This window comes from Cavia porcellus, unplaced genomic scaffold, assembly GCF_034190915.1.
Source record: "Cavia porcellus strain 051 isolate PalLab524CR breed Dunkin Hartley unplaced genomic scaffold, mCavPor4.1 scaffold_1, whole genome shotgun sequence".
NCBI classification, from domain to species: domain Eukaryota; kingdom Metazoa; phylum Chordata; class Mammalia; order Rodentia; family Caviidae; genus Cavia; species Cavia porcellus.
The window spans coordinates 213,369,387-213,393,636 of NW_026947484.1; the positions used below are offsets into that span (position 1 = coordinate 213,369,387).

The window sequence follows — 24,250 nt, forward strand, 5'->3', positions numbered from 1 at the left end:
CCTTACTAATTTGCAATCCTTCTAGTTAAGCCTCCCAAAAGGATTACTGTGCAACCACACCCAGCTAGTAAAATCTATTTACCAAAACAAATGGCAGGCAGGATTGGCCTGTCAAAAGATAAAATTACAACAAACCAAATTTAAAGATCTTAATTGGCCTTTATTTGCAACTCTAGAATTGAAAAACACCTCAACGCCTGAAAAACGCTTAAAATAGAATGAGATCTTTCAATGAACTGAGCAGAAGTGTTTGCTTTATAGGCAGAAAAGGACGAGGAACACAGAAATAGAAAATCCAGAAATAAAAAATAGATTGTTTCAAAGTTACTTTCTTTGTAAAGGTTAAAGCAAAGAAGACTTACCATCCTGCCTAAAAACTGACTTATTTGGAGATTTAGTTCTGTTACTGTCGTTCTTGATAGAACTGTGGGGGACCAGCGGCGGCTGAAAAGATAAGAAGTATGAACTATAAATGACCTTTATTTTGAAAATGTGGGGAGAGACACATCCCCTCCCCATCCCCTGGAGCACCGCACCCCCCCCCCCCCAGTCACTCTGTGGAACACGAAGAGTGGAGGCATATATGTAGCTTAGGTTTGGGGTGGAGCCTGAGGGGGCATTAGGGATGCACAGGTAGCCCATTGGTCTTTGTTTGGCACCAGAGGTGAATTCCTAGGGGTGGGGGAGATGGAGCTCCTTGGTTCCTCCTGAGGCTTTACCGGCTACAGTATCCTGTCTGGGCCAAAACTCTTTCAGTTCTTACTGTCCTGATTTCTTGTAAGATCCAAACTTGGACTTGGACCTTTACTGTGAGTGACTCCATTTTGGTTTGGACGGTTGGAAGGTTGGACCTAGTGCAGGATCATCACCCAAAGCAATCACCTCCTACACATTTATTTAAGAAGCTTATAGTCTATACTTTGCTGACCTCTGTCCTGCTACATCTAGTATCCTCTGGATTCTGAAACACCCAAGTTTTATTTTTTCCTGTGGCCTTGTCATGGTATAATAACTTTTATATGTGTTTTTTGAATATCTTACTATATTTTTGCCTTCTTTTATATGCTGTTTTTGAGAAATCTGGTGCCAATTTAATTCTCTGTCTCTTTTCATTGTTGTTCTAAAAATGACATGGAGAGACTTCATTAATCCCATAAGTATTTATTTTTTGAATACTTATTTTATGTCAGGTCTTATTTGAGGGACAGAGGTGACATGGTCTCTGCCCTTGAAGATTTAAAATGTTTTACTATTATTTAAAGTTGTTAGTTTTTGTGTACTTTATATTTGTTGTATCAGGTGAAGTATATGCTTTCAACGAATTGGAGAAAAATGATTTTACTTACCTAGTTTTACACTACAGATATAGTATAATAAAATTTTTTTAATAGCACTAGTGACTAAATATAGTATATTAAATCCCCCCCCCTTTTTTGTTTATTTTTGAGATACCACCTCACTGTATAGCCCAGGCTAGCCAAGAACGCATGGTGATCTTGCCTCGGTCTCCTGAGTGCTGGAATTATAAGCCTGTGCCACCATACATGGCTTAAAATTCCTTTTGCAGAGTTTTGATATTATAGTTTGTTCCTTTTATATTATTAAAAATTTATTGGAACTTGGAAACAAGTACTTGTATTAAAACCAGCGTATTGATTAACTTTTCATCATTGTAACTAAATACCTGAGAAAAACATCTTAGAGATGGAAAGAATTATTTTGGTTCTTGGTTTCAGAGTTTCCACCTTACGATTATGAGCTCCATTGCTTTTAGGCCTGTAGTGAGTCAGAAAGATAGCAGAAGGGTGTGACAGAGGACGACTACTCGCATCATGGCAGCCAGGTAAGCAGAGAGAAAAATGAAAGACCCAGAGAAGAATGGTGCCAGGGACCAGATGAAGTTCCCAGGGTTATAGTTCATTCCCTTTAACTAGGCTCCACTTCTGTCACTTCCAGGTACTGCCGTCAAATTATGATCTCATCAATGTACTGCTCCACTGATGAATGTGAGGCTGTCTTAATTACTTTTGTCTCCTTGCAGAGACAAAATACCTGATGCCCCAAATTAGGGAAAGGTAGGTTTATCTTACAGTTTTGGAGGTTTCAGCTGGCTCTAAGGCAGGGTAACGTGGCTGAGGTACAGCCATTGTTGGTTGTCACAAGCCATTAGAGCTAAAGGGCAAAAGAAGGTGAAAAGCATGCCTCCTTCCCTCCCTACATTCTTTGCTGGCTCTGCCCCAGGGTGGGTACAACACTCACACCACCAATCCCAGTGCTAGACAACGATCCACTCACAGATGCTAGATTCAGCTGCTTCCATGACTACATGAGGTGTGAGGGGGCCATCTGAACTCGAACTACAACAGGAGCCAATGTACTGGCTTCTTATGATCTATCACCTTCCAAAAACCGGTCTTTTGAACACATAAGTTTTTGGTGGTCCTTGTAAATCTGAACTATAGCAGCTTTTCTAATTTATGCTTGAAAATATTTTTTAGATTTTAGCATTTTATTTATATTATTTATTTTGGCTTTTAGAGACAAAGTCTCACTGAAGATCAGGCTGCCCTTGAACTCACTGTGTAGGCCGGCCTTGAACTCATGGTGATCTGCCTGCCTTAGCCTCCTGAGACTACTGACGGGTTATAGCATTTTATTTTTATTTATTTATTTTTTGGTACTGGGGATTGAACTCATGATCTTGCGCTTGCCAGGCAGGCCCTTGCGCTTGCCAGGCAGGCCCTTATGCCACTGAGCTAAATCCCCAGCCCCACTTAGTATTTTAAATAGTACATGTAACAGTTTGAGTTTATGATTGATACTGACTTAGGTTGCTGTTGCTACTTGATGTTTTGTAGTCTGAAGGAATAACGTGCTAGGTCCCAAAGATAGCTTTTCTTTCCTTGTAGAGTTGAGACCTCATGTCCCCAGCTCTCAATCTTGATTTTCAGTCCCTTTGCAAATATACCAGTTTATATTTCCTCAGAAAATGATGAAATTTAGTAGAAAAGGAATAACATGACGTGGAATGTCTTTGTGTAATGTGGAGATAAGTTTTATACCTGTCAACTAAATTCTTCTGGCTGCATCTTGTTTTCCTTCTCCAAATTGGTTGTTAGTGAGTTCTTTTTTTTTTTTTTTTGGTACTGGGATTGAACTCAGGACTGTGCGCTTGCAAAGCAGGCGCGCTTATGCCGCTGAGCTAAATCCTCAGCTCATTCATGCCACATAAATATTCATTATTGTGCCATGAATATTTAAGGTGGCTTCTCATCCTCCCAGGAGACTGTCTTTCCTGTACTTGTGTGCTGCCTCTTTCGCAGATGTCCCATCTCCTGTGCCTTTTATGTTACCTGTTCCTTTCCGCTTTCTCCCACTGTTCACTTTATCTTCAGTTTCTGTCCTAAACTTCTGTTATTTGTCACTTGGAAGAACTTCTATTTCTAGTTTTTTGAATATTTTTGTCATCGAATACTGCTAAATTTTGTTAAATACTATTTCTGACTCTTTTGTGGTGACCATGTGACTTTAAAAATTGAATTAAAATAATTATTATTTATTATATTACTTATGTTTTTCAATGCTGAACCAACTGAGAATTCCTGAAATAAATCTTATGCTATCTTGGTGTATGACCCTTTTTGTATTTTTCTGGATTTGTGTTGGTAGTATGTTCATCTGTCATCCTAAGAGATTTGACTTTGTAGTTTTCTTGTGAAGTTTTGTCTGGTTTTGAATCAGGGTTATGCTGACATTATTGTGAATTGGGAAATTTTCCCTTCTTTTGTGTTTTTGGAGATTTTTATAAAGAATTGGAATTGTTTCTGCTTTAAATAGTAGAATTCAATGTGGGAGCACTCTGATATTGGACATTTTTTATGGGAAATGTTTTATATTTGTGTATGTATATACTTTTTTTGAACTTTGTCCATTTTATGTAAGTTATCTAATGTAATATTCTCTTATGACTTTTAATTTCTGTAAGATCCATATTGTAATGGCCTCTCTTTTGCTTATTTTGATAATTTGACTGTTTTCTATTTTCTTCTTGATGAGTCAAGCAAAATGTCAGGGGTTTGTGTGTGTTGGGAGGTTTTTTTTTTGGCTATATTCAAAGGCCCAGCTTTTGATTTTGTTGATAGTCCTCTTTGTTTTCTATTTTCTATTAATTTTTACTTTGTTCTTTATTATTCCTTCCTTCTGCTCAATTAAAGCTTCTTTCTTCTCAAAGAAGTGTTTTAAAAGAATTGCTCTTTTTTTGTCTTTTTCATCGGTACCGGGGATCGAACTCACGACCACACACTTGCAAGACAGGTGCTTATGCCGCTAAGCTAAATCCCCAGCCCCTAAGAATTGCTCTTTTAATATATTTTATAAGAACAGGATCTGAGTTTAAATTCCTCCTTTGATACTCACTAGCTTTGTGATTTGGGAAAGTTAGTCACAGAAAAATTATTATATCAAATAGAGACATTACATAGATCACTGGTGGTAGAGAATATTTCTTAAAAAAAATGTATTCAGCCAGATGTGGAGGTGCATGTCTAATCCTAGCACTTGAAAGGATGAAGCAGAAGGATTATCATGAGTTCGAGGCCAGTATGGACTGTACACGGAATTTGAGGCCAGCCTGGACTACATAGCACATCTTACTGAATTGAACTGAATCACTCTGACTCCACAGACTGGACAAGCTGAGCAAAGCTTATCCTCCTGAGCTGAAAAAATTTATGGAGAAGAAGTTATCATTGAAATTAAATGTGGCAGACATGAACAAGGAACATTGCAAGAGTATATTGATCTCTTTGTGAATCTCATGATAGACGATTGTGTGAAAATGGCAGCGAGTGGGCAGCATAGCAATACCGGAGTGTTTGTAACACCAGGAACGTGGTATCGTCCTGTTGGAAGCCCTGGAATGAGTTTAAATAATGACTGACTGTTCAGCAGAGCAATCCATGACCTTCTCCAGAAGGCTGGTTTCACTATGACTGAAAATTGGGTTGAATCTTTTTTCATATTAAATTTTTTATTAGATAAACTTTTGTAGCACAACCTGGAACACTGGCAGATCTGTGTGCCCTGAGCCACCTGTAGCCAGCTTCTGGTCTGCTTGGTGGAACTGGAGCTGTGTGAGCCAGGAGAAGGCATTTCTGTGAGCTCCTGGGCAGAGTGTGTGCTCCTGGATTCTTGCTGACTGCTTTCTCTGACTGTTCACAGCAAATGCTTGGGTTTATGCAGTAAGCATTACTACAGAACATGGCTAATATGCCCAAAAAATTAGCTTATTAAAGATGAAATAGAACAGCTCTCTTCAGTGAAGAGGACAAATTGTTTATTTAAAGCATTTGTTTCAATAAAATAGAAGCCTGAATGCTGAAATTTTACATGGATAGAAATTTTCCTGACACTTGGTATTTCTATGTTTTTGAAAAATGATGTTCCAGAAAGATGACTTTTTTCTTCTTACTCCCATTATTGACCTATTATGGGACATTTTTATATATTGAATCTGGGTTCTTTTTGACGGATTTCATTTTAGTTTTTGTTTTCAATTCAGTTATACCCCCAACCCCCGCTTTTTTTGGTACGCGGATTGAACCCATGACCTTGCACTTTCCAGGTAGGTGCTTACACCACTGAGCTAAATCCCTGGCCCATCCTATTTTATTTTAAAGAGAAAATTTTAAATTCTGTATGTAATACATCTGTCATCTTAGTTGGACCAACTTCCCATTTGTTTATCATATAATTATCCAGTTATATCTTAATTCTATCCAAAGAAGATGCAGTGTGAAGACAGAGGTGTACTCTCTACAGTGCAATTTACTGTACAGTTACAAAACAAAAAATGTTAAATGGAAAAGATATTTGCTTTTACTATACATTCTGGGATTTAGGTAAACTATGATTTAGCTAAATGTCTACAGTGATTATCATTTTTTTCCCCCAAGTCTGCCTTACATCTGTTTTGGGTTTGAATGAAAGCTTTACATAAGAAATTATTAAAAGCAAGGGGGAGATGGATAATTGATGTCTATCACATTAAATAATGTAATGTAGGTATAGACTGCCAAATGCACTAGGATATACAGATTGACTGAGAAGTACTTTTTCTGATGATGAGTGGTATAGAAATGTGTGGCCTTTAATTTAACAACTTGTGTTCTGTTGCATGAAACATTGGAATTTTTCAGATGTGTGTGTCATAATTGTGTTGGGAGGGAGATTGTTTTCTTATGTCTTTTCTGAAATTCCTACAGGAGCTAAATTTGTAATTTAGAAACATAAAGCACTACTGCTTTAGAATGTTCAAATAAAATTTCCTGACAAAAACAAAACAGGACTTTTGTAATGGGAAAAGAATACATTTAAAGTACTTAGATAGGTTTTATAATTACTAGTACTCAGCGAATGGTAAAAATTAGTAGCTATTAGTGATTTATCTTGGGGTTTTATATGTTCACATATTTATCTTAACACAGATAATCTTTTCACATCTGTAAAACATATCCTTTCCCAACTCTAGATGATCAGAATTTTCAGTTGGAAGACTCTGAAAATGAGATTTTAGATCACAACAGTCTTTCTTTGGGAATATGACATGTTGGTTTTTTTCCTGTATTTAATTTCATTTAACATTTATGGTTTTGTCTATGAGGGAGATAAGTTACTTGAAAAAAAGTATAAACAGATCATTATTTTTGCATACATTCTTGGTAAATAAAAACTTAAAAATTGATAGAGCTCTTGACTAGCTAGCTGTCTCATTTGTTTCATAAATATTGACTAGTTAAATTTATCATTTATATACTTTGTGGATTATCAGTTTTTACCATATATGTTTGTGTTCAGATTTTAGCAATTAATCGTGGAGAGAATTTGAAGATATTGACAGTCAAGGTCAACATTTCTGATGGAATAAAGAATGAGTTCTGTAGGTGGTGCATCCAAAACAGGTAAAATACCATCCTGATACCATTTCATACTGTTAAGGAAAGATGTCCGTTATGTACATAAAAAGTTCACAAGTTGCCAAGTATGATGGTACACACCTGTAATCCCAGCACTTGGGAGGCTGAGGCAGGAGGATTGTTGCAAGTTTGAGACCAGCCTGGGCTACGAAGTGAGTTCAAGGCCAGCCTGAACTGTATGGCAAGATTCTCAAAAAAGGCAAAAAAAAAAAAAAGTTGACAATGTATATAATATCTTTTTTGCATTTAGAAACTATATTTGCTATGTATGGTAAGTAGAAAATATCTAGGAGATGCAATAAGAAATTATTCATAATGATTTCCTCTGGGGAGGGAAACTTTTTACTTTAGTATAGTCATGTGGTAGGTAATGTTTCAGTCAAGGATCAGTGATAGATTATATATATGACAGTCTCATAATTATTATGGAACTAAACTTTTTTCTTTGAGTGGCCAGACTGCTGAATAAGTGGCAGGAGAAAAATAGACTGCAGAAAGAGAAGATCCATCAAGGAGGAAACTAGGAGAGAACAGGAGGGATGTAAGGGTGAACAATGGAGTGATGGATATGTGCAAAATATATTATTCACATTGAAACCTCCCTCCACCAGGATGAGCCTGTGGAAAAGGATAGCCCAAGAGAGGGAGAATGGGGGTTTACAATGATCCAAGTGTGTTATGTGCATTGGCAAAATGAAGTTCATTCATCTGTATAACCGCTAGCAGATGACTGGGTGGCAGGAGCAGAGCCACCAAGAAAATTCACACTGAAGGGTTTAGCTGAAGTTTTTGTAAATTGCAATAGGCTCCTTAAAAGTTTTTATTAATAGACATGAATGCTTATGGAACATTATCTGCTTCTAAGCAAACCTAGGATGGACGGTAAAGACACACATCTAGCAAACAAACTGCTGTCGCCATATTTCTGAAAGGTTGATGCCTCCATGGGAGGTCCATTTAGAGGATTCCAGGTGAAGGCATTGTCATCAGAGCAGGCGCGGTCTCCTGGCATGTTTCTCCATTAAGACCGCTGGTGAGATGAGATGCCTGGATGAAACCTGTGTAGCCTTAGGCCAGCATGTGTGCGTTTGTACCTCAGTTTTTTAACAAAAAAGTTTAAAAAGTGAAAATAATTTAAATAGAAAAATGCTTATAGAATAAGAATATAAGAGAATAATTTTGTATCAATATACATATGTACCATGTGTTTTAAGTTAAATTATCACAGAAGTTAAAAAGTTAAAAAAATTTAAGTTCATAAAGTAAAATAGTTACAGTAGGCAAATTTATTGAGGAAAGAAAAGAATTTAAGTGTACTCTAGGCAAAGTGTGCAGTTTGTGAAGTATGTAGTTGTTTAAAGTCTCCACTGACACTCCTAGATTTACCCAGAGTAATGTCCCTTGCAAACTCCATTGTGGTAAGTGTTCTATACAGGTGTACTGACTTACTCATTCATGCATTTATTTATTTATCATTCTAGTTCTGAGAATTTAAACCAGGGAGTACTGTGCTGCATTCCCAACCTTCTAAACTTTTGAACCTGTGATTCTCCTGCCTTAGCCTCTCGGTGTTGGGATGATACACGTTTCCTGTCATGACCAACTCAGCTTTAAATCTTTTGTACTGTATTTTTACTTTAACTTTTTTATGTTTAGATACACAAATACTTGCATTTGTTGCAGTTGCCTACAGTATTCCATACAGTGAGATGCTGCTGAACAGGTTTGAGGCCTAGAAGCAATAGGCTATGTACTCTTTAGACCAGGGAAGCAGTAAGTTACAACATACAGAATAGCATAAGGACACTCTCATGTTTGTGCCACAAAATCACCTACCAATTCATTTTTCAAGATTTACTCCGTTACTAGGCAATTTATAACCATTTTTCTGTATATTTGAGTGTTTTATAAAGAATATGTTTTTAAAAATAACTAGTAATTCTACTGAAATATTTTACTCCTTAAGGATGATTGAAACAAAAATATAATTTATGAGATAAATCTTTGAATATATGTAGGTTGAAAAACACAACTAGAATATTTTACATGTTAGGGACGATTGAAATGAGCATCAGTTGCACATGGGGGCACATTCCTATAGTCCCAGCTACATGGATGGCTGAGGCAGGATGAGTGCAAATTAGAGGGCAGCCTGTGCATATAGCAGCCTAGTGAGACTCTGTCTCAAAGTAAAGTAAAAAATATAAAGAATGGGCTCTGCAAAAGACCTGCATTTGGTCCTTAGTACAGTAATTAAATAAATGAACATTATGTTTATTGGATTTTAATTATTTCATTTTAATTAATCTTCATTTATTAAGGAATGCTATTAAAATGACTCCATTTGTTTCAGTAACACTTTTAACTTTTAGTTTTAACTGTCCTAAATGTGCTTGATTCTCACAACACTATATACGGAAGGTTGAGCAGGTTCTGTAGCTGTCATTTGGCCAATGAGAAGACTGATGCAAAGATGTAAAGTGACATATCTGGCAGTTAGAAGATGCAAAGTTTGAATATACTCATTACCAGATAGCACTCTGTGATCTTAGCTTAGAAGATTGGTGGGAATACAACTTGAAAAGTTAGATGAAATGTTCCTTATATGCTTTGTACCTGGCATTTAGCTGCGTTATGCAGCATGGCTCTTGTGTGAGTTTCATGGAAGTCAGCTTACCAAAAGCCATTTCCGTGAGGGGTCATATTATTTGCTGAACCACCAAATACTACTAATAAGTGGTCATCAAGCAAAATGATACTCTCAGTGTTAATCAGTAGATGCATTGCTTAAGTCAATAAAATCGTCCTATAAAGCCATTTTGAAAATGCTGAGATTGAGCTAGTGAGGGTGTTAAATGTCTTATTATGTTAAAAAGAATTTATATTTACTGTTTATTATATCTCATTAGTAGCAATAATATATCTACATATATAGGAAAATGGGAAGATAATAGATGGTTTACTTTTTAGCTCTGGCTTGAGATTTTAGTTCTCTATAACTTTATGTAATTGTAATTTTTTAAATGAATATTTACCTCCTTTATAAATAGTCATGTAAATTCCATTGAGAATGAGAAAGAAATACCTAAAGATTAGTTTAAAATAAAAGTCTTGGGCTGGGGATATAGATCAGTGGCACAAGTGCCTGCCTGGCAAACGTAAGGTCCTGGGTTTGATTCCTGGTACTAAAAAAAAAGTCTGTTAGCTGGTCATCATGGCACATACCTGTAATCCCAGCACTTGGGGAGCTGAGGCAGGAGTTTAAAGCTAGTCTGGGCTACATAGTGAGACCTTGTCTTTAAAAGAAGTATATAAGAAATTATTTCTTCACGCAGATGTAATAGCAGATACCTATGATCCCAGCACCTGGGCTACAAAGTGAGCTCAAGGCCTGCCTGAACTGCATAGTGAGACCCTGTCTCAAAAAAAAAAAAAAAAAAAAAAAAAAAAAAGGTTTTGAGATGATATCCTATAAAACAAGCTGATTATATTGCTCTAAGATATAAATAAGTTTTATGAGTTCACTGTACTGTTTAGGTCTCTGGTGCTGTGAATCGATACCAGAAAGCAAGAAAGAGCAGAAATTATTGTTAAGTAAAGGATATAAAGGAGTTTCTAGATGCAGTAAATGGATATAATTGTAATCTTTCAGGGTCAAGTCCAATGGCCTAAAGGCAAGCAGAATAAATGAGTCATCTTTGAATATAAAGTAGACCCACAGCTCTCTGTTCCAGGGAGGAGAGCCAAAGGAAGATCTTGAGGGTTGGAGACCATTGGGACCTCAAGAGTGTGTAGGCAGAGAATCTTAAGGGCTTTGGCTTTTTCCTGCAAATAGTAAATTGTTGAGGCTAAAAAGGAATGACTTTAGCAGACACCACATAAATACATTTAAAAAAATCATTGGAGTCTTCCTGTGTCTAAGGGCTATCTTTCTAGCTTATTGTCTCATAACCCAGAACTATCTTTTCTTTTCACTTTTTTTGAGACAGAGTCTCACTATGTAGCCCAGGATGGTCTTGAACTAGCTGTGATCCTCTTACCTCAGCCCCCCAAGTGCTGGGATTACAAGTGTATGTGTGCCGCTGTGCCTGGCTTATATTTTCTTTCTTAACTAGCCAGCCTCTCTAACCTTCTGTGTAAGACCCAGTATAATCTGCCCATTGCCAAATAGTCTAGCTTTATAGTCCCCTGACTTGATCCTTCCACTTTATGACCTAGCAGTATGGTACTAACTACTGCTTGTAGTTACTGAATTTGACTTCTGGAAAGATGGTAGAGCGGATAGTAGCAGAGAAAGAGTCCCTCTGAGATTTGGTGTCCAGACACTGGCATATATAAGGAGGGAACTGGGTCCCTGGGCTCAGGAGGGATCTAAAGTGAGAGTTGATGGGGAGAGTAGAGAAAAACTTCAGTGAAGAAGGAGAAGGCAGGAGCACTTTCCCCTGAGCTCAGTCTCACTGTCTGGGAGGGTCAGCTCCATCCTGCAGTTACTTGAATTTATCATGCTCTTTTATGCCTCTGAGCTTTTGTATATGCTGTGGTTTCTTTCCAGAGTAATTATATACATTTGTTTTTCTTGGTAAGCTGTAATTAATTTTTAAAAAACATCTCAGATATTTCTTCTGGGAAGTCTTTCTTGACATTGGATTTTCCAAAATGGTGGTGGTGGTAGTAGTTGTGATGGTGATGATGGTAATAAGAGTAGCAGTGCTTAAATGTGCCAAAACCTGTCATGGTAACTACCAAAGCAAATAGTGTTGTTGTTCCCATTTTACAGAAATAATAGTACAATATAGAGTCCCAGTAAATTCCCCACGAAAGCAGAATTTGAAGTTTGGCCGTCAGGCCCATATGTTGCTTATAACTAGTATACTCTTGTGCTCTTATCCTTGCTTGTGAGTTCTCTATATCTTTATCTTTTACATATTTCTCTTCTTATACAATGAGATGCATTTGTTGAGATCTTTGTCTCATTGAAAGTGATACTTCTATGTCTACTTTTACTGTGCTTTTCTATCACTTTTCTACTACTCTTCTATCACTTTTTCTGTCATGAAGGTGACAATAGGGAATGGCAGTGTTTGGGTGAAAGGAAGAATGCATATCCCGCCTAAAATCATGCTTGTTCAAATTAAAAAACAAAATTGTGAGCTGCTGAAATAACACTCCTCTGTGGAAGAGATTAGTTATTATGTAAGCTTTGGTAACAACGTTGTAAATGCTTAAATTTTTGCTGAAATTCATTCATTTTCTAGCTGAAACTTGTTTATTTTCCAGCCTAAAATAAGTGTGGGAGATGACAGGTCCTTCAGGTAGTGTAATGGTTTATTGCACATTGTTAATATTTTCTTGATGGTCTCATTCACTACACAGTGAAAAGCAAAGACAGAAAGGCTGTAAGAAGATGAAAACACAAAAGGCAGAATTCTTTCTTTTCTACTTGCATTTTTTTCTCTTCTTTTTTTAATGTCTACTAATGATTGGTCACTGGCATTTAGATCGCCCAGTCCCCATAAAATGCAGATGCTGTCTGAGGCTGACAGTGTAACCTAAACAGTAAGTCCAGTTCTACTCAAGAATGCCCAGGGGCTGGACAGCGGCATAAGCCCCTGCCTTGTAAGTAAGCAGTCGTGAGTTCGATCCCTGTACCGATAAAAAGGAAAAAGACAAAAAAAAAAAAAAAAAAAAAAAAAAGAATGCCCAGAAGCATTTAACTGTCAGCAAGAGAGAAAGAAATGGGAAGAAGATACAGTGCTTGTGTTAACCATAACAAAGTACCATAGACTGATGTGAATGAACTGGCTTAGCCAACAGAAATGAACTCTCTTACAGTTCTAGAGGCTTGAAAGTCTGAGTTCAAGGAGCTGACTGGCTCGCCACCGGAGGAGGGCTTTCTTCCTGGATTCCAGGGTTCTTCCTGTGCTGTCCCTTGGTGGACAGGGGTGTGGAGAGAGAGATCTCTGATGAGTTGTCTAAACCTAATTATCTTCCAGAAGCTCCATCTCTAAATGCCCTCATTTTGGAGGCGAGCGCTTATGTGTGAATTTTGAGAGACACAATTTAGTTTCTGATGACTTATTTACATCTTAAAAATTTGGCCATTCCTAGTAATGCTTTGGAGATTTTTCCCAGAAAAGGAAAGTTTTTCCTTAAGTTTTATATCTGACTTTATTTACCAGATTTTAAAAAATAAAGTCTCCAGATATTGTAGCAACAATTTCTAGACACCACAGCCTTCTCTCACAGATAGTGTTGCTTTGGCTTTAGTAAAATCTTTTCCCCTTTCTCTGTTCCATACTGCTCATCTTCTGAGGTGTCCTTTCATGGTCTCATTGTTAGCATCAAAGTTTTAGTATGAGGTTTTTTTTTTTTGCAGGTGGAGACCACATGGCTTTGCAAGGCCAGAGTTAATGAAGATCTTACATAATTCACTGGATGATTCCTTTAAACGCCTTATTTATCCTCTCCTCTGCAGAGAGTTCAGGTATGTATCTTGTTTAATTCTGTGAACTGTTTATTATTATGTACGGCACTAGTTCTTTTAAGGCATGTAGTAAATATTTGTTAACTGAATAAGCTTGAGAACTTCACAAAGGCTTAAATTTAATTCTTGGTTTCCATCTGCAGATGTGTTCATGTGCATAGATGTTGCAGTGTTTTTCTTAATTGTGATACACTCAAATCTTGACCAGTTAATGCATACCTGTTCCACTTCTGCAATACTTGCCTTGTGATTTGACAACTAAACCAAACACATGATTGTGTTAGAGACTTAGCTTGGAAGAAACAAACTTGAAAAGTTATTTTATGGTAATTTTTAGATGTAAGAGAGCCAAAGAAAACATAAGGAAGTTGGTAGAGCGTATGATGAGTCTATTACTATGAAGAGAGAAAGCAAATACATGTTTTTAAATCTCCAAATAGGAATTGTTGGATGAAAATTATCAGCAATGATGAGCAAATATCAGGAGATTATTGGAATAACCGTGTCAGTGAATTGCTAGAAGTTCTAGTAGTAATGAAGATGAAAACTGCTAAAGAGATGAGATACACAGATGTTTTAAGGGAGAAGACAGAAAGAAAAGCAATGTAGGGAGGCACACGCCTTCTTTCCTGGCACCCTCCAGCCTTCATCTTGGAAGTTACTTTTTGGAAAGTGTCCGTTTCCTTGTGTAGTCATTCCTGACTACTGTACATTTGCTGTGTTTTCTAATTTTCAAGTTTCAGCAAAGATTACTTGGGGACTGGAGTTCTAGCTATCTCATCATCCTCACTGGAATTTCTGGCAGTTATGTAATGTTTGTTCTTTTGTTGAGCTTGGATGTAGAGTTCAGAAGTGTTCAGAGCAGGGAATGAGCAAGTACTATTAAAAACAAATGTACCTCTCTTGTCTGCTTTCTGTTTATCAGGAATATTCATTCTCTTGTTTGATCTTTTTTTTTGTGTACCAGGGATTGAACTCGGCCTTCACGGAGAGCTGTAGTCTCAGCCTTCTCTATTTTGAGACAGGGTCTCACCAAGTCATTAAATTGAACTCAGCCTTTTAGAATGCTGGGATGTTAAGCATGCACCACCACACCTGACTTGTTTGGTCATGTTTAGGCCTGACATCTCCTAAAATATTGTTCCTTTTGAAATTTTATTTCAAGTCTGGGTGAAGTAACATCTCTTGATTTTGAGTGCTCGGGCATACACTTTAAGGAATTCTGTTTTTAGTGAAAAGTTATCTTATTTAAAATTTCAATGCTTTTTTTAAATTGAAAAACCCAAGATCTGATCAATTCTTTTTTTGTATGTTTATTCTTTTATCTTTTTCTTTCATGTTTATATAATGTCCTGTAGTATATTCAGCATTTTTGCATATATTTTGTTTGAGTGGCTTTGCTTCATGTGGAATAATTTCGTTGAGATTGAATGGGAGCAGTTGGGTGTGGAATTATTTAATATGTAATCTTTTTTTGGGGGATGGGAAAGCAATAGCCCTTTACCTCTCTTTTTCTTAAATGTCTGTAGTTCAAACAATAAAACTTATTTCAGTTCCTAAGTTAGTTTGTAGACATTGTCTAGAGATGTTTTTCTTGATAGAAATACTTATTTGAATGGCAGTTGAGGAGGGGAGTCCCTGTTGGTTTTATTTTTCTAATTGAAAAGAATTTTTTCTGGATTGTAGAAAAATACAAAGAATCAGTAATGCAGAAAGTAAGAAAACCTTGTAATTTCACCACCTAGAAATAAAATTGTTAATGTAAATTTAAAAAGATTATATAGATGATTATTTTGTAGATACCTTATTCAGTTGACTATATCCATGCATAGCCTATTTCTTTTTTTATTTTTTTGGTACTGGGAATCAAACTCAGGACCGTATTTGCAGGCAGGCACTGTGCCACTGAGCTCTATCTCCAGCCCTGCATATCTACTTCTGCATTCTTTCTTCTGTGATTGTCATGATCATTTATTCGTGGGTCATTTTTCACATCTACTTCTCTTATCAGTTCTACCTTGTCAGTTAACCAGCTGCTTTCTGCTTTGCCATTTTTTATATCTTTAATCATTGCTTGTATCTCCATGGCTACTGTCTCAGTTTAGGACATTGTCATTTCTTTCTGGATTACTGTAATGTAGACATAGAGGATCTTTACCTTCTGTCTTGTCTTTTCCAGTACAGACTCTACATTTAAAATTTTTAAAATTCTCATTTCACTGTTTGGTGCTCATCTACTTAATTCCTCCATGGAGCTTTTGCTTTAAGGTAAAATCCAAGTTCTTTAGAAAAACATATGAGCACTCTGGGAGCTAGTGTTTTCTTGCCTTTACAGCTTTTATGTCTTTGCTATTTGTTTCCTTTTTTTTTTTTTTTTGAGATAGGATCTCACTGTGTAGTTGAGGCTGGCCTGGACTCACTGTGTAGCCCAGGCTGGTCTTGAACTTGCTGTGATCCTCCTGCGTGCACCATTACACCTGGCTTTGTATTTTAGCATGTGAAGTCACTGATTTTTTCTATAGTGAGCCATGAAGTTTTACATATTGCTTCCTTTGTATAAGTTATCTTTTTCTGCCTTCCATTTTACTGTCCCCATCTTCGTTTGCTTCACTTTTATTATCTTTCTTTTTTGATTTAGCTGAGAAGACATCTGTTCTAGAAAATTTTCCTAATTTAATTGTCTCTCCCTAACCCTGAGCATCACTGCTTTAGATTTGTCTTATTGCTTTTTTTTTTTTTTTTGTTATTATTGTTTGTTTCTTCCGGCAGACACTGTGATCTTCAGGCAAGTATCTTTTCAGCTTTGTATCCTTTATATCAGTCATGGTGCATTGTGTCAGACTCTCAACAAATGCTTACCAAGAAATAGAGTTAAGAATGAAGATTTAGAAATATTGCAGTGAGATTTTTTTTTTATCTTGTTGAGATGTGAGATTGTGACAATAAAATGTTAGAGAAGATGAGAGAAAATCCTTAGCAACTAATCTAGAGAGATAGTTGTGCATATTTTTGTATGTATAGAAATTATGCCTCAACCCTGATGGAAATGTGCTTTTAATTGTTCTTGTATGCTCATCCCCCCCCCCCCCCCCCCGGCCAATGGTATGTGTTTTTATTTGGCTTAAGAAAAATGTTTTATAAATTCTTTTGAATTTCAGGAGTGAATATATTGAGAGCTTCTTTAAGTAGATGAGTATATAAAACTTGTTTTCGAAGTGTATTTAAGTCCACAATAGACCCAAGTTCTTGAAAATACACTTTTAAGTGACTTTCTGAATAAAACAGGGAACCATTTATATGAGGCATAGTTCTAGATTGAGTGTTAGTATCTGTGATCATGTTAGTCACTGTGAGAATGATAGAGGGAATGAAAAAGATGTGGAGAGTGTAACAGAGAAGAGGACACTGAGATATTTATAGGTGAAGACATAAAACTGTTACCAGAGGAAACTACCTATTATTCAGTAATTTATCATTTTAATTTTGTATTGATACTTTTAATTATTTGATAAATACTAATTTAACATCCTAAATAACATCCAAATCCTTATATTCTCTCTTATATACACATCATTGCACACATGCACACACACACAGTTATGCATACAACTTTTATAGACTGGTTTTTTTTTTTTTTTTTGATACCTCGTGCTTGCCAGGCAGGTGCTATGCTGCTGAGCTAAATCCCTGGCTCTTAACTTTTATATATTGTAAAGAGTAGAAGGTAAGTATGACTAAAATTTCCTTCAGAATTGTTTTTGGTAATTAGCTGAAGTAGACTCATATAATTTTTGTATGATTTTTTTTCTTTTGTTGTATAAATGTCTCTTTGAGGAATATTGAACAAAATAAATTGTGTTCTTTTTCTGGAAGGACAATGTTGGTGAAAAACTAAGCACTCTTTCTTTTCTTCTTCTTCTTCTTTTTTTCCTTTTCTGTTTTTATAGAGCCAAACTGACATCAGATGCAGAGAAGGAATCAGTAATGATGTTTGGCCGGAACCTTCGTCAGCTCCTTTTAACCAGCCCTGTCCCAGGGCGTACCTTAATGGGAGTAGATCCTGGTTATAAACATGGCTGCAAATTAGCTATAATTTCTCCTACCAGTAAGTTCTCTTTCAGTTTTTCATGTAATAATTGGTCATAAGTTTGATTTCATAGATTTTATGAGGATTTGGAAATAATGTTAAGTTTTGAAGTTTAGAAAATTGTTTTCTCACAGAGATACGGCAATCAGACAATCAAATGTCAGATTTCCTTTATTTCTTGACAAAAACCCTAAACATATGACCATCATTTAATGCTTTTCCTATGTCTCAGTGGAGATACTGAGATTTGATTAGGGTTAGACTTGGACTGTTACCCCCATTAAGTTTGTTTATTGTGTTGCATTCACATATCTTTTTTTTTTTTTAATCGGTACTGGGGATCGAACTCACGACCGCTTGCTTGCAAGGCAGGCGCTTATGCCCCTGAGCTAAATCCCCAGCCCCTCACATATGTTTTAATACCCAAGGATATTTTTGTTGTTTTGTTCAGTCAATAGTTTTCTTCTATTTACTCATATATTTATCATTCATATTAGCTTTTTTCTTGCATTTCTTGTTTCTTTCCTTCTTTTCTTTTCTTTTCTTTTTTTTTTTTTGGTCCTGAGGATTGAACTCAGGACCTTGCACTTCCCAAGCAGGCACTCATACCGCTGAGCTAAACCTCCAGCCCCCATTTCTGTGTTTCTATTTGAAAATATTTTACTTTTGTCTTGAAAATCTCTTTGCTATTACTTTTAATGTGTGTCAGCTGATGAATTGTCTCTGTTTTTGTTTATCTGAAAAACTCTTTCCTTCATTTATGAAAGTTATTTTTAAGGGCTTTGCTCATGGTAGGCAAATGTTCTCCCCTGAACTATATCCTCAGCCACTGAAGAATATTTCTGATGGGTAAAGAATTTGAGATAGGTGGTTATGTATATCATTCCCTTTTTATTTTTATTTTTTTCTGGTTATATTTTATGTTGATAAATTGCCAAAACATTGCTCTTTTTGAAAGTAGTATGTTTCATTTCCTGACTGCTAAGATTTTCTCTGTGCTTTTTGGGAATTTTTTTATGATGCATTTGTGTGTCTGTGTGTGTTTACACAAATTCCACTAGCAGCTTTTAGAACTTTTAGCATCAGTTTCCATAAAAGTATATTATGTATCTATGAAATCCTTCAGTTTCTTCGGTTTTCCAGTCTTCTGTTTTAAGTTTATTAATGATCTTATCTGCTATATGTAATTTACTATTAAATATTGAATCTATTATTAAAGGTTTTTCAGTTTTTGAATTTCATCTGATAGTTAACAAAATAAATTGTAGTTCCTTGATGAACTTCTTTATCTTTTGGTATTTAAAACATTAAATCTTTAATTTTTTTTCTTTTATTTTTCTTAGAACGTTCATAATTATATTATTTGCTTATTTGTTCTTGTCTTTCTTTTTGGTTTAAGTTTTTACTTGAACTGTTTTTTTTATTTCATATTATCTTTTTTTTTGGTACCTGAAATTGAACTCAGGACCTTGCATTTAGCAGGCAGGCACATGTTCCCCTGAGCTCTATCTTGGCCCCCTTCATTTCATATTCAGTTAATTCCTAATTTATATAATTCCTGAGGTTTTCTAATTCTGATGTATGTTACTCTCATCTTCTATAATGATCTTCTTTCTTTTTAAAGCTTGTTTTTATTTCTTAGTTCTGTTTTATGGGCACATCTTTCTGTAAGGACATTATAATGACATCAAAAAAAAAATTCCTGTCTTTAAAAAGTAATTATTCTCAGTAGAATTAAGTCATTATTCTTTTGATTAGTTTTACCTAAAATTACTTTTGCTGAATTCTTAAGAGAACATTCTTGACCAAGAATGGTTTTGTAGCTTTTTATCTCTAGAATGTTCCCTTCTGTCCTCCCCAAATTTTTGAAAGCACAAGCACAATTTTTATGGGTAGAGAGACAGTATTATGCTTCCTAGAATCAGCCTCTACACCTTTCCCCCCTCTTGTATGTGGGCTTTTACCCTCTTTCTTATTCTGTTTTGCTCACTTTGGATGTTATTCCCAGTGATTTCTCTTCGAAAGAGATCTGACCCTTTTAATTTTTTTTTCAAATCCATTTTATTGAAGGATAGAAAGAAAGGGAGGAAGAGGAAGAGGAGGAGATGACAACAATGGTATACACATTGCGCATTGTCATCCCCAAATCATTTACCCAGAGTGCAATACCACGGAGGAGAGGAGAAGCGGGGAGGGGAAGGGAGAGGACGGGGATAGGCAGGAAGAGTCAACAATGGTACATACATTGCGCATTGTCATCCCCAAATCATTCACCCAGAGCACAGTACATCTGCATTTAGTCATCCGAACAATACCAGCACAAATCTTTCTCTTCAGTGAACTCAAAGAAATCAGTAGTATCACTATCTTAAGTATTTTTTATATACATGTACATACACATACATATGTTTTTTTCTTTCAGCTTGTCACAGTAGTGAAACAATATGATGTTTACACGTGTGTGTCTTATTTATTTCACTAATGAGCACATTCTCAAGATGCATCCATTTACCTATAAAGGTGACTAGTTAATCTTTCTTTATGGCTGAGTAAAACTCTGTAATATAAAAATAACACATCTTTTTTATCCATTCCTCATTTTTTATCCATTCCTCATTTAGGTTGTTTCCAAGATTTGGCTATTATAAACCGTGCAGCTCTAAACATGGGTGCACGTATATCACTGTGGTATGATGTTTTTAATTCTTTTGGGAAAATACCCAGAAGGGAATAACTGGGTTGAATAGGACCTCCAATCCTACTGTTTTGAGGAACCTCCATACTAATTTCCATAGCAGTTGTACCAGTCTGCATTCCTACCAACAGTGGAGAAAGGTTCCTCCAGTATTTGGTATTTGTTATTTCTCTTTCTCTCTCTCTCTCTCTCTCTCTCTCTCTCTCTCTCTCTCTCCCCCCCCCCCTCCCCTCTCCGCTCTTCGCTCTCCGCTCTCCTCTCTCCTCTCTCCTCTCTCCTCTCTTTCTCTCTCTCTCTCTCTCTCTCTCTCTCTGGCATTGGCCATTTTTACTCTATTGGTTCTTCCTACCCAAGAGCATGGGCGATCTTTCCATTTTTTAATATCCTCTTCAATCTCTTTTTTTTTCAGAGTACTGTAGTTTACAATGTAGGGTCTTTTGCATCCTTTGTTAGATTGATTCTTAGGCATTTCATTTTTTTTGCATGCTATTTCTCTCTCGATGAGTTTGTTATTTGTGTACAGGAAGGCTATTGATTTTTGAGTGTTGATTTTGTAACCAGCTACATTACTGAATTTACTGATTAAATCTAGAATTCTTTTTGTGGAGTTTTTGGGGTCTTCTAAGTAGAGTATCGTATCATCTATAAATAACGATAGTTTAACTTCTTCCTTTCCTATCTTTATTCCTTTGATTTCTTTCTCTTGTCTAATAGTTCCAGCTAACGTTTCCAGGACAGTGTTGAATAAGAGTGGAGACTGTGGACATCCTTGACTTGTTCCTGATTTTAGAGTGAAAGCTTTCAGTTTTTGTCCATTTAGTATGATTTTTTATAGATGGCTTTTATCAGGTTGAGATAAAGACCATCTGTTCCAATTTACTGTAGGGTTTTTTTTTTTTATCATGAATAGGTGCTAGACTTTGTCAAAAGCTTTTTCTGTATCTGTTGAAATGATCATATGATTTTTGCCCTTGGCTCTATTAATAGGGGTATTACATTTATGGATTTTTGTATGTTGAACCATCCCTGCATCCCAGGAAAGAATCCCACTTGATCATGGTGTAAAATCTTTTCGACAGTTTGCTGCAGTCTGTTTGCCAGTATCTTATTGAGGATTTTTGTGTTGGTATTCATTAGGGAGATTGGCCTGTAATTCTCTTTTCTTAGTTGGTTCCTTCTCTGGTTGGGAATCAGAGTACTGTTTGCTTCCAGGAATGGATTTGGGAGTACTGCTTCCCTTTCAATTTCATTAAAGGGTTTGAGAAGTAGTTGTGTTAAGGTTTTCACTAAATTTCTTGTAGAATTCAGCAGTGAATCTATCAGGGCCTGAGCTTTCCTTTGTTGATAGGTTTTTAATTACACCTTCAGTTTCATTTGTTTATATTGGATTATTTAGGATTTTTATATCTTTTTGATTCAGTTTTGGTAATTCATATGTATGTAAGAATTTGTCCATTTCTTCTGTATTTTCCATCTTATCAGAGTACAAGTTTTCATAGTAGGTATAAATGTATTTCTAAATTTCCACAAGGTCTGTTGTGATTTCACCCTATTCATTCCTAATTGTGTGGAGTCTTTTCTTTCCTTTTTTTTTGGGGGGGGGGAAGTTGGCTAAGGGTTTGTCAATTGTATTTAATCTTTCAAAGAACCAACTCTTAGATTCATTGATTCTTTGTATTGTTTTTTTTTTTTTCAGTCTCCAGTGTGTTAATGTTTCCTCTGATCTTTATAATTTTTTCCCTTGTACAAGCTTTTGGTTTAGCCTGCTCTTCTTTTTCTTTCTAGAAGTTTGAAGTTCAACATTAAGTTGTTTACATGTGCTTGTTCTGTTTTCCTGATATGGATCTTTAGTGCTATAAATTTCTCTCTTAAGACTGCTTTAATTGTGTCCCACAAGTTCTGGTATGTTGTATTGTTGTTATCATTCAACTGTAAAAACTGTGTAACTTCTTCTGTAATTTTATCTGTGATGCATTGGTTGTTCAGTAGGATCTTATTTTATTTTCTATGTGTTTATAAAGTTCTTGTGGTTTCCTTTTGGGTTGGATTTGCAGTCTCATTGCACTGTAGTCTGATAGTGCACTGATAGTGATGGGATAATTTTCAATTCTTTTGCATTTATTTACTTTAGAGCCAGTATATCGTCTGTTTTGGAGAATGTCCCATGTGCAACTGGGAAGAATGTGTATTCTGATGTTGTGAGGAAGAACACTGTAAAGACATCTACTAAGACCATTTGTTCAAAAGTTTGCTTTAGTTCTAATATTTCATTGTTGATTATTTGTCTAGTTGACATGTCTTTTTGTGACAGTGGGGTATTGAAGTCTCCCAGTACAATTTTATTAGGGCGTATTTGATTTTTCATATCTGTTAGTTATTGTTTTATGTATTTGGGTGCACTGGTATTTGTTGTATATATGTTTATGACTGTTTCTCTTCCTTTTGGATCGTTCCTTTTACAAGGATGTAATGACCTTCTTTATCTCTCTTAGTCTTGGCTGGAAATTCACTTTGATTGCAAATAGGAATATCTGTCCGTGGTTTTTTCTCGGTTCTTGTCACATGGACTATTGTTTTCCATCCTTTGCCTTTCAGTCTGTGAATTTCTTTTTTGAATTAAATGTGTTTCTTGTATGCAGCATATTGTGTCTTCTTGATCTATTCTGCCAGTCTGTGTCTGTTGACTGGAGACCATTAACATTGACACTGATATATATAGACTTAATCTTGTCATGTTATTTTACTGTTGTTGGCTCCTCCCCATTTTTTTCCTTCCCTCTAATTATTTGCCTTCCTGGTGGATTCCTTCTGTTGGGGTTCATAGAACTGTAGTCCTTGTTATCTTTTTCTAGAATGTTCTTCAGAACATTTTTAAGTGCTGGTTTGACGGTCATAAATTTCCTCAGATGTTGTCGTGGACGTATCTTATTTCTCCATCAATTTTGAAAGATAATTTTGTGCAATACATTAATCTGGATTGAAAGTTGTTTTCCTTTAGAATTTGGAGTACTTTACTCCAAGCTCTCCTTTACTTGAGCATTTGTGCTGAGAAGTCAACTATGATTCTGATGGGCTTTCCTTTATAGGTGATTTGTTAGTTTCCCTAACAGCTTTTAGGATTCTATTCTTGTGTTGAATTTCTGGAATCTTGACTGTGATATGCCTGGATGTAGATTTTTTTTGATCATTTCTATTTGGAGTCATATATGCCTCATTTATCTGTAAGTCAAATTCTTTTTCTCTACCAGGAAAGTTTTCTGTCATGATGTCTTTCTAGATTTTTTAATGTCATTTGTGGTATCCTTTGCTTGTTCATTGACTCCAGTTAACCTTACATTATTCTTTGTCTCATCTAGCAGTTGCTGGATTGATTTCTAATAGTCCCTTGCTAGTTTGAGAAATTTTTCTTTTCTTGGTTGCTAACTACAGTCCTGTCTTCAGTACCTGAGATCCTGTTCTCATAATGGCCTAAACTGCTTTGAATACTTTCAGTGGAGTTTTTATTCTCCTGGGTATCTGCATGAATCTACTTTATGGATTCCATTTGTTTCCTATGCTAAGCACTGATAATTCCATAATTTACTTAAACTCTCTCTCTCTTTTTTTAAATGTCTGTGTCTGCTCTAACATTGCTAAGCATGGTGTGTAGTTTGGTAATCTCTGTAGTGACTCGAAAGATTATTTCTGATTTCATTTTTTCCAGAACCTCATTCAGTTGCTTTGTTGTTACCACTTAGAGAGACCTGTTGGAGGGCTTTTGGACTGTCCTACCACAATGCCCCCTGGATTTGCCTTTGGTGAACTGAATGTCTGGGGTTGTATTTGTTTAAATGTCTTCCTTTTTAGTTTAATTCCTGGGGTGATGCTTGTAAATTACCTATGTGGTTACTTTATTGGTGGTATTTAGAACCGTTAGGTGATGATTACTTCTCTGAGATCTTACCTCTTCAGTTTGTTGGAGATGAGAAGTTTTTGCTTGCTTGTCCTAGTCTCTGGTTCTTTGGTACTGT

General features: G+C 36.0%; 1 protein-coding gene and 1 pseudogene across 2 annotated transcripts in view; both read left to right on the top strand.

The window, feature by feature from the left end:
• Srbd1 (S1 RNA binding domain 1) overlaps positions 1–24,250 on the top strand; it is a 234,164-nt gene that overhangs the window by 47,843 nt on the left and 162,071 nt on the right. For both annotated transcript variants that reach the window (XM_023566369.2, XM_063229102.1), the window contains 3 exons: positions 6,856–6,959; positions 13,351–13,458; positions 17,406–17,563. In XM_023566369.2, coding sequence (XP_023422137.2) covers positions 6,856–6,959; positions 13,351–13,458; positions 17,406–17,563 — 370 coding nt within the window. The remainder of the gene's footprint in view (positions 1–6,855; positions 6,960–13,350; positions 13,459–17,405; positions 17,564–24,250) is intronic.
• On the top strand, positions 2,067–4,922 carry LOC134471132 (small nuclear ribonucleoprotein G-like; annotated as a pseudogene).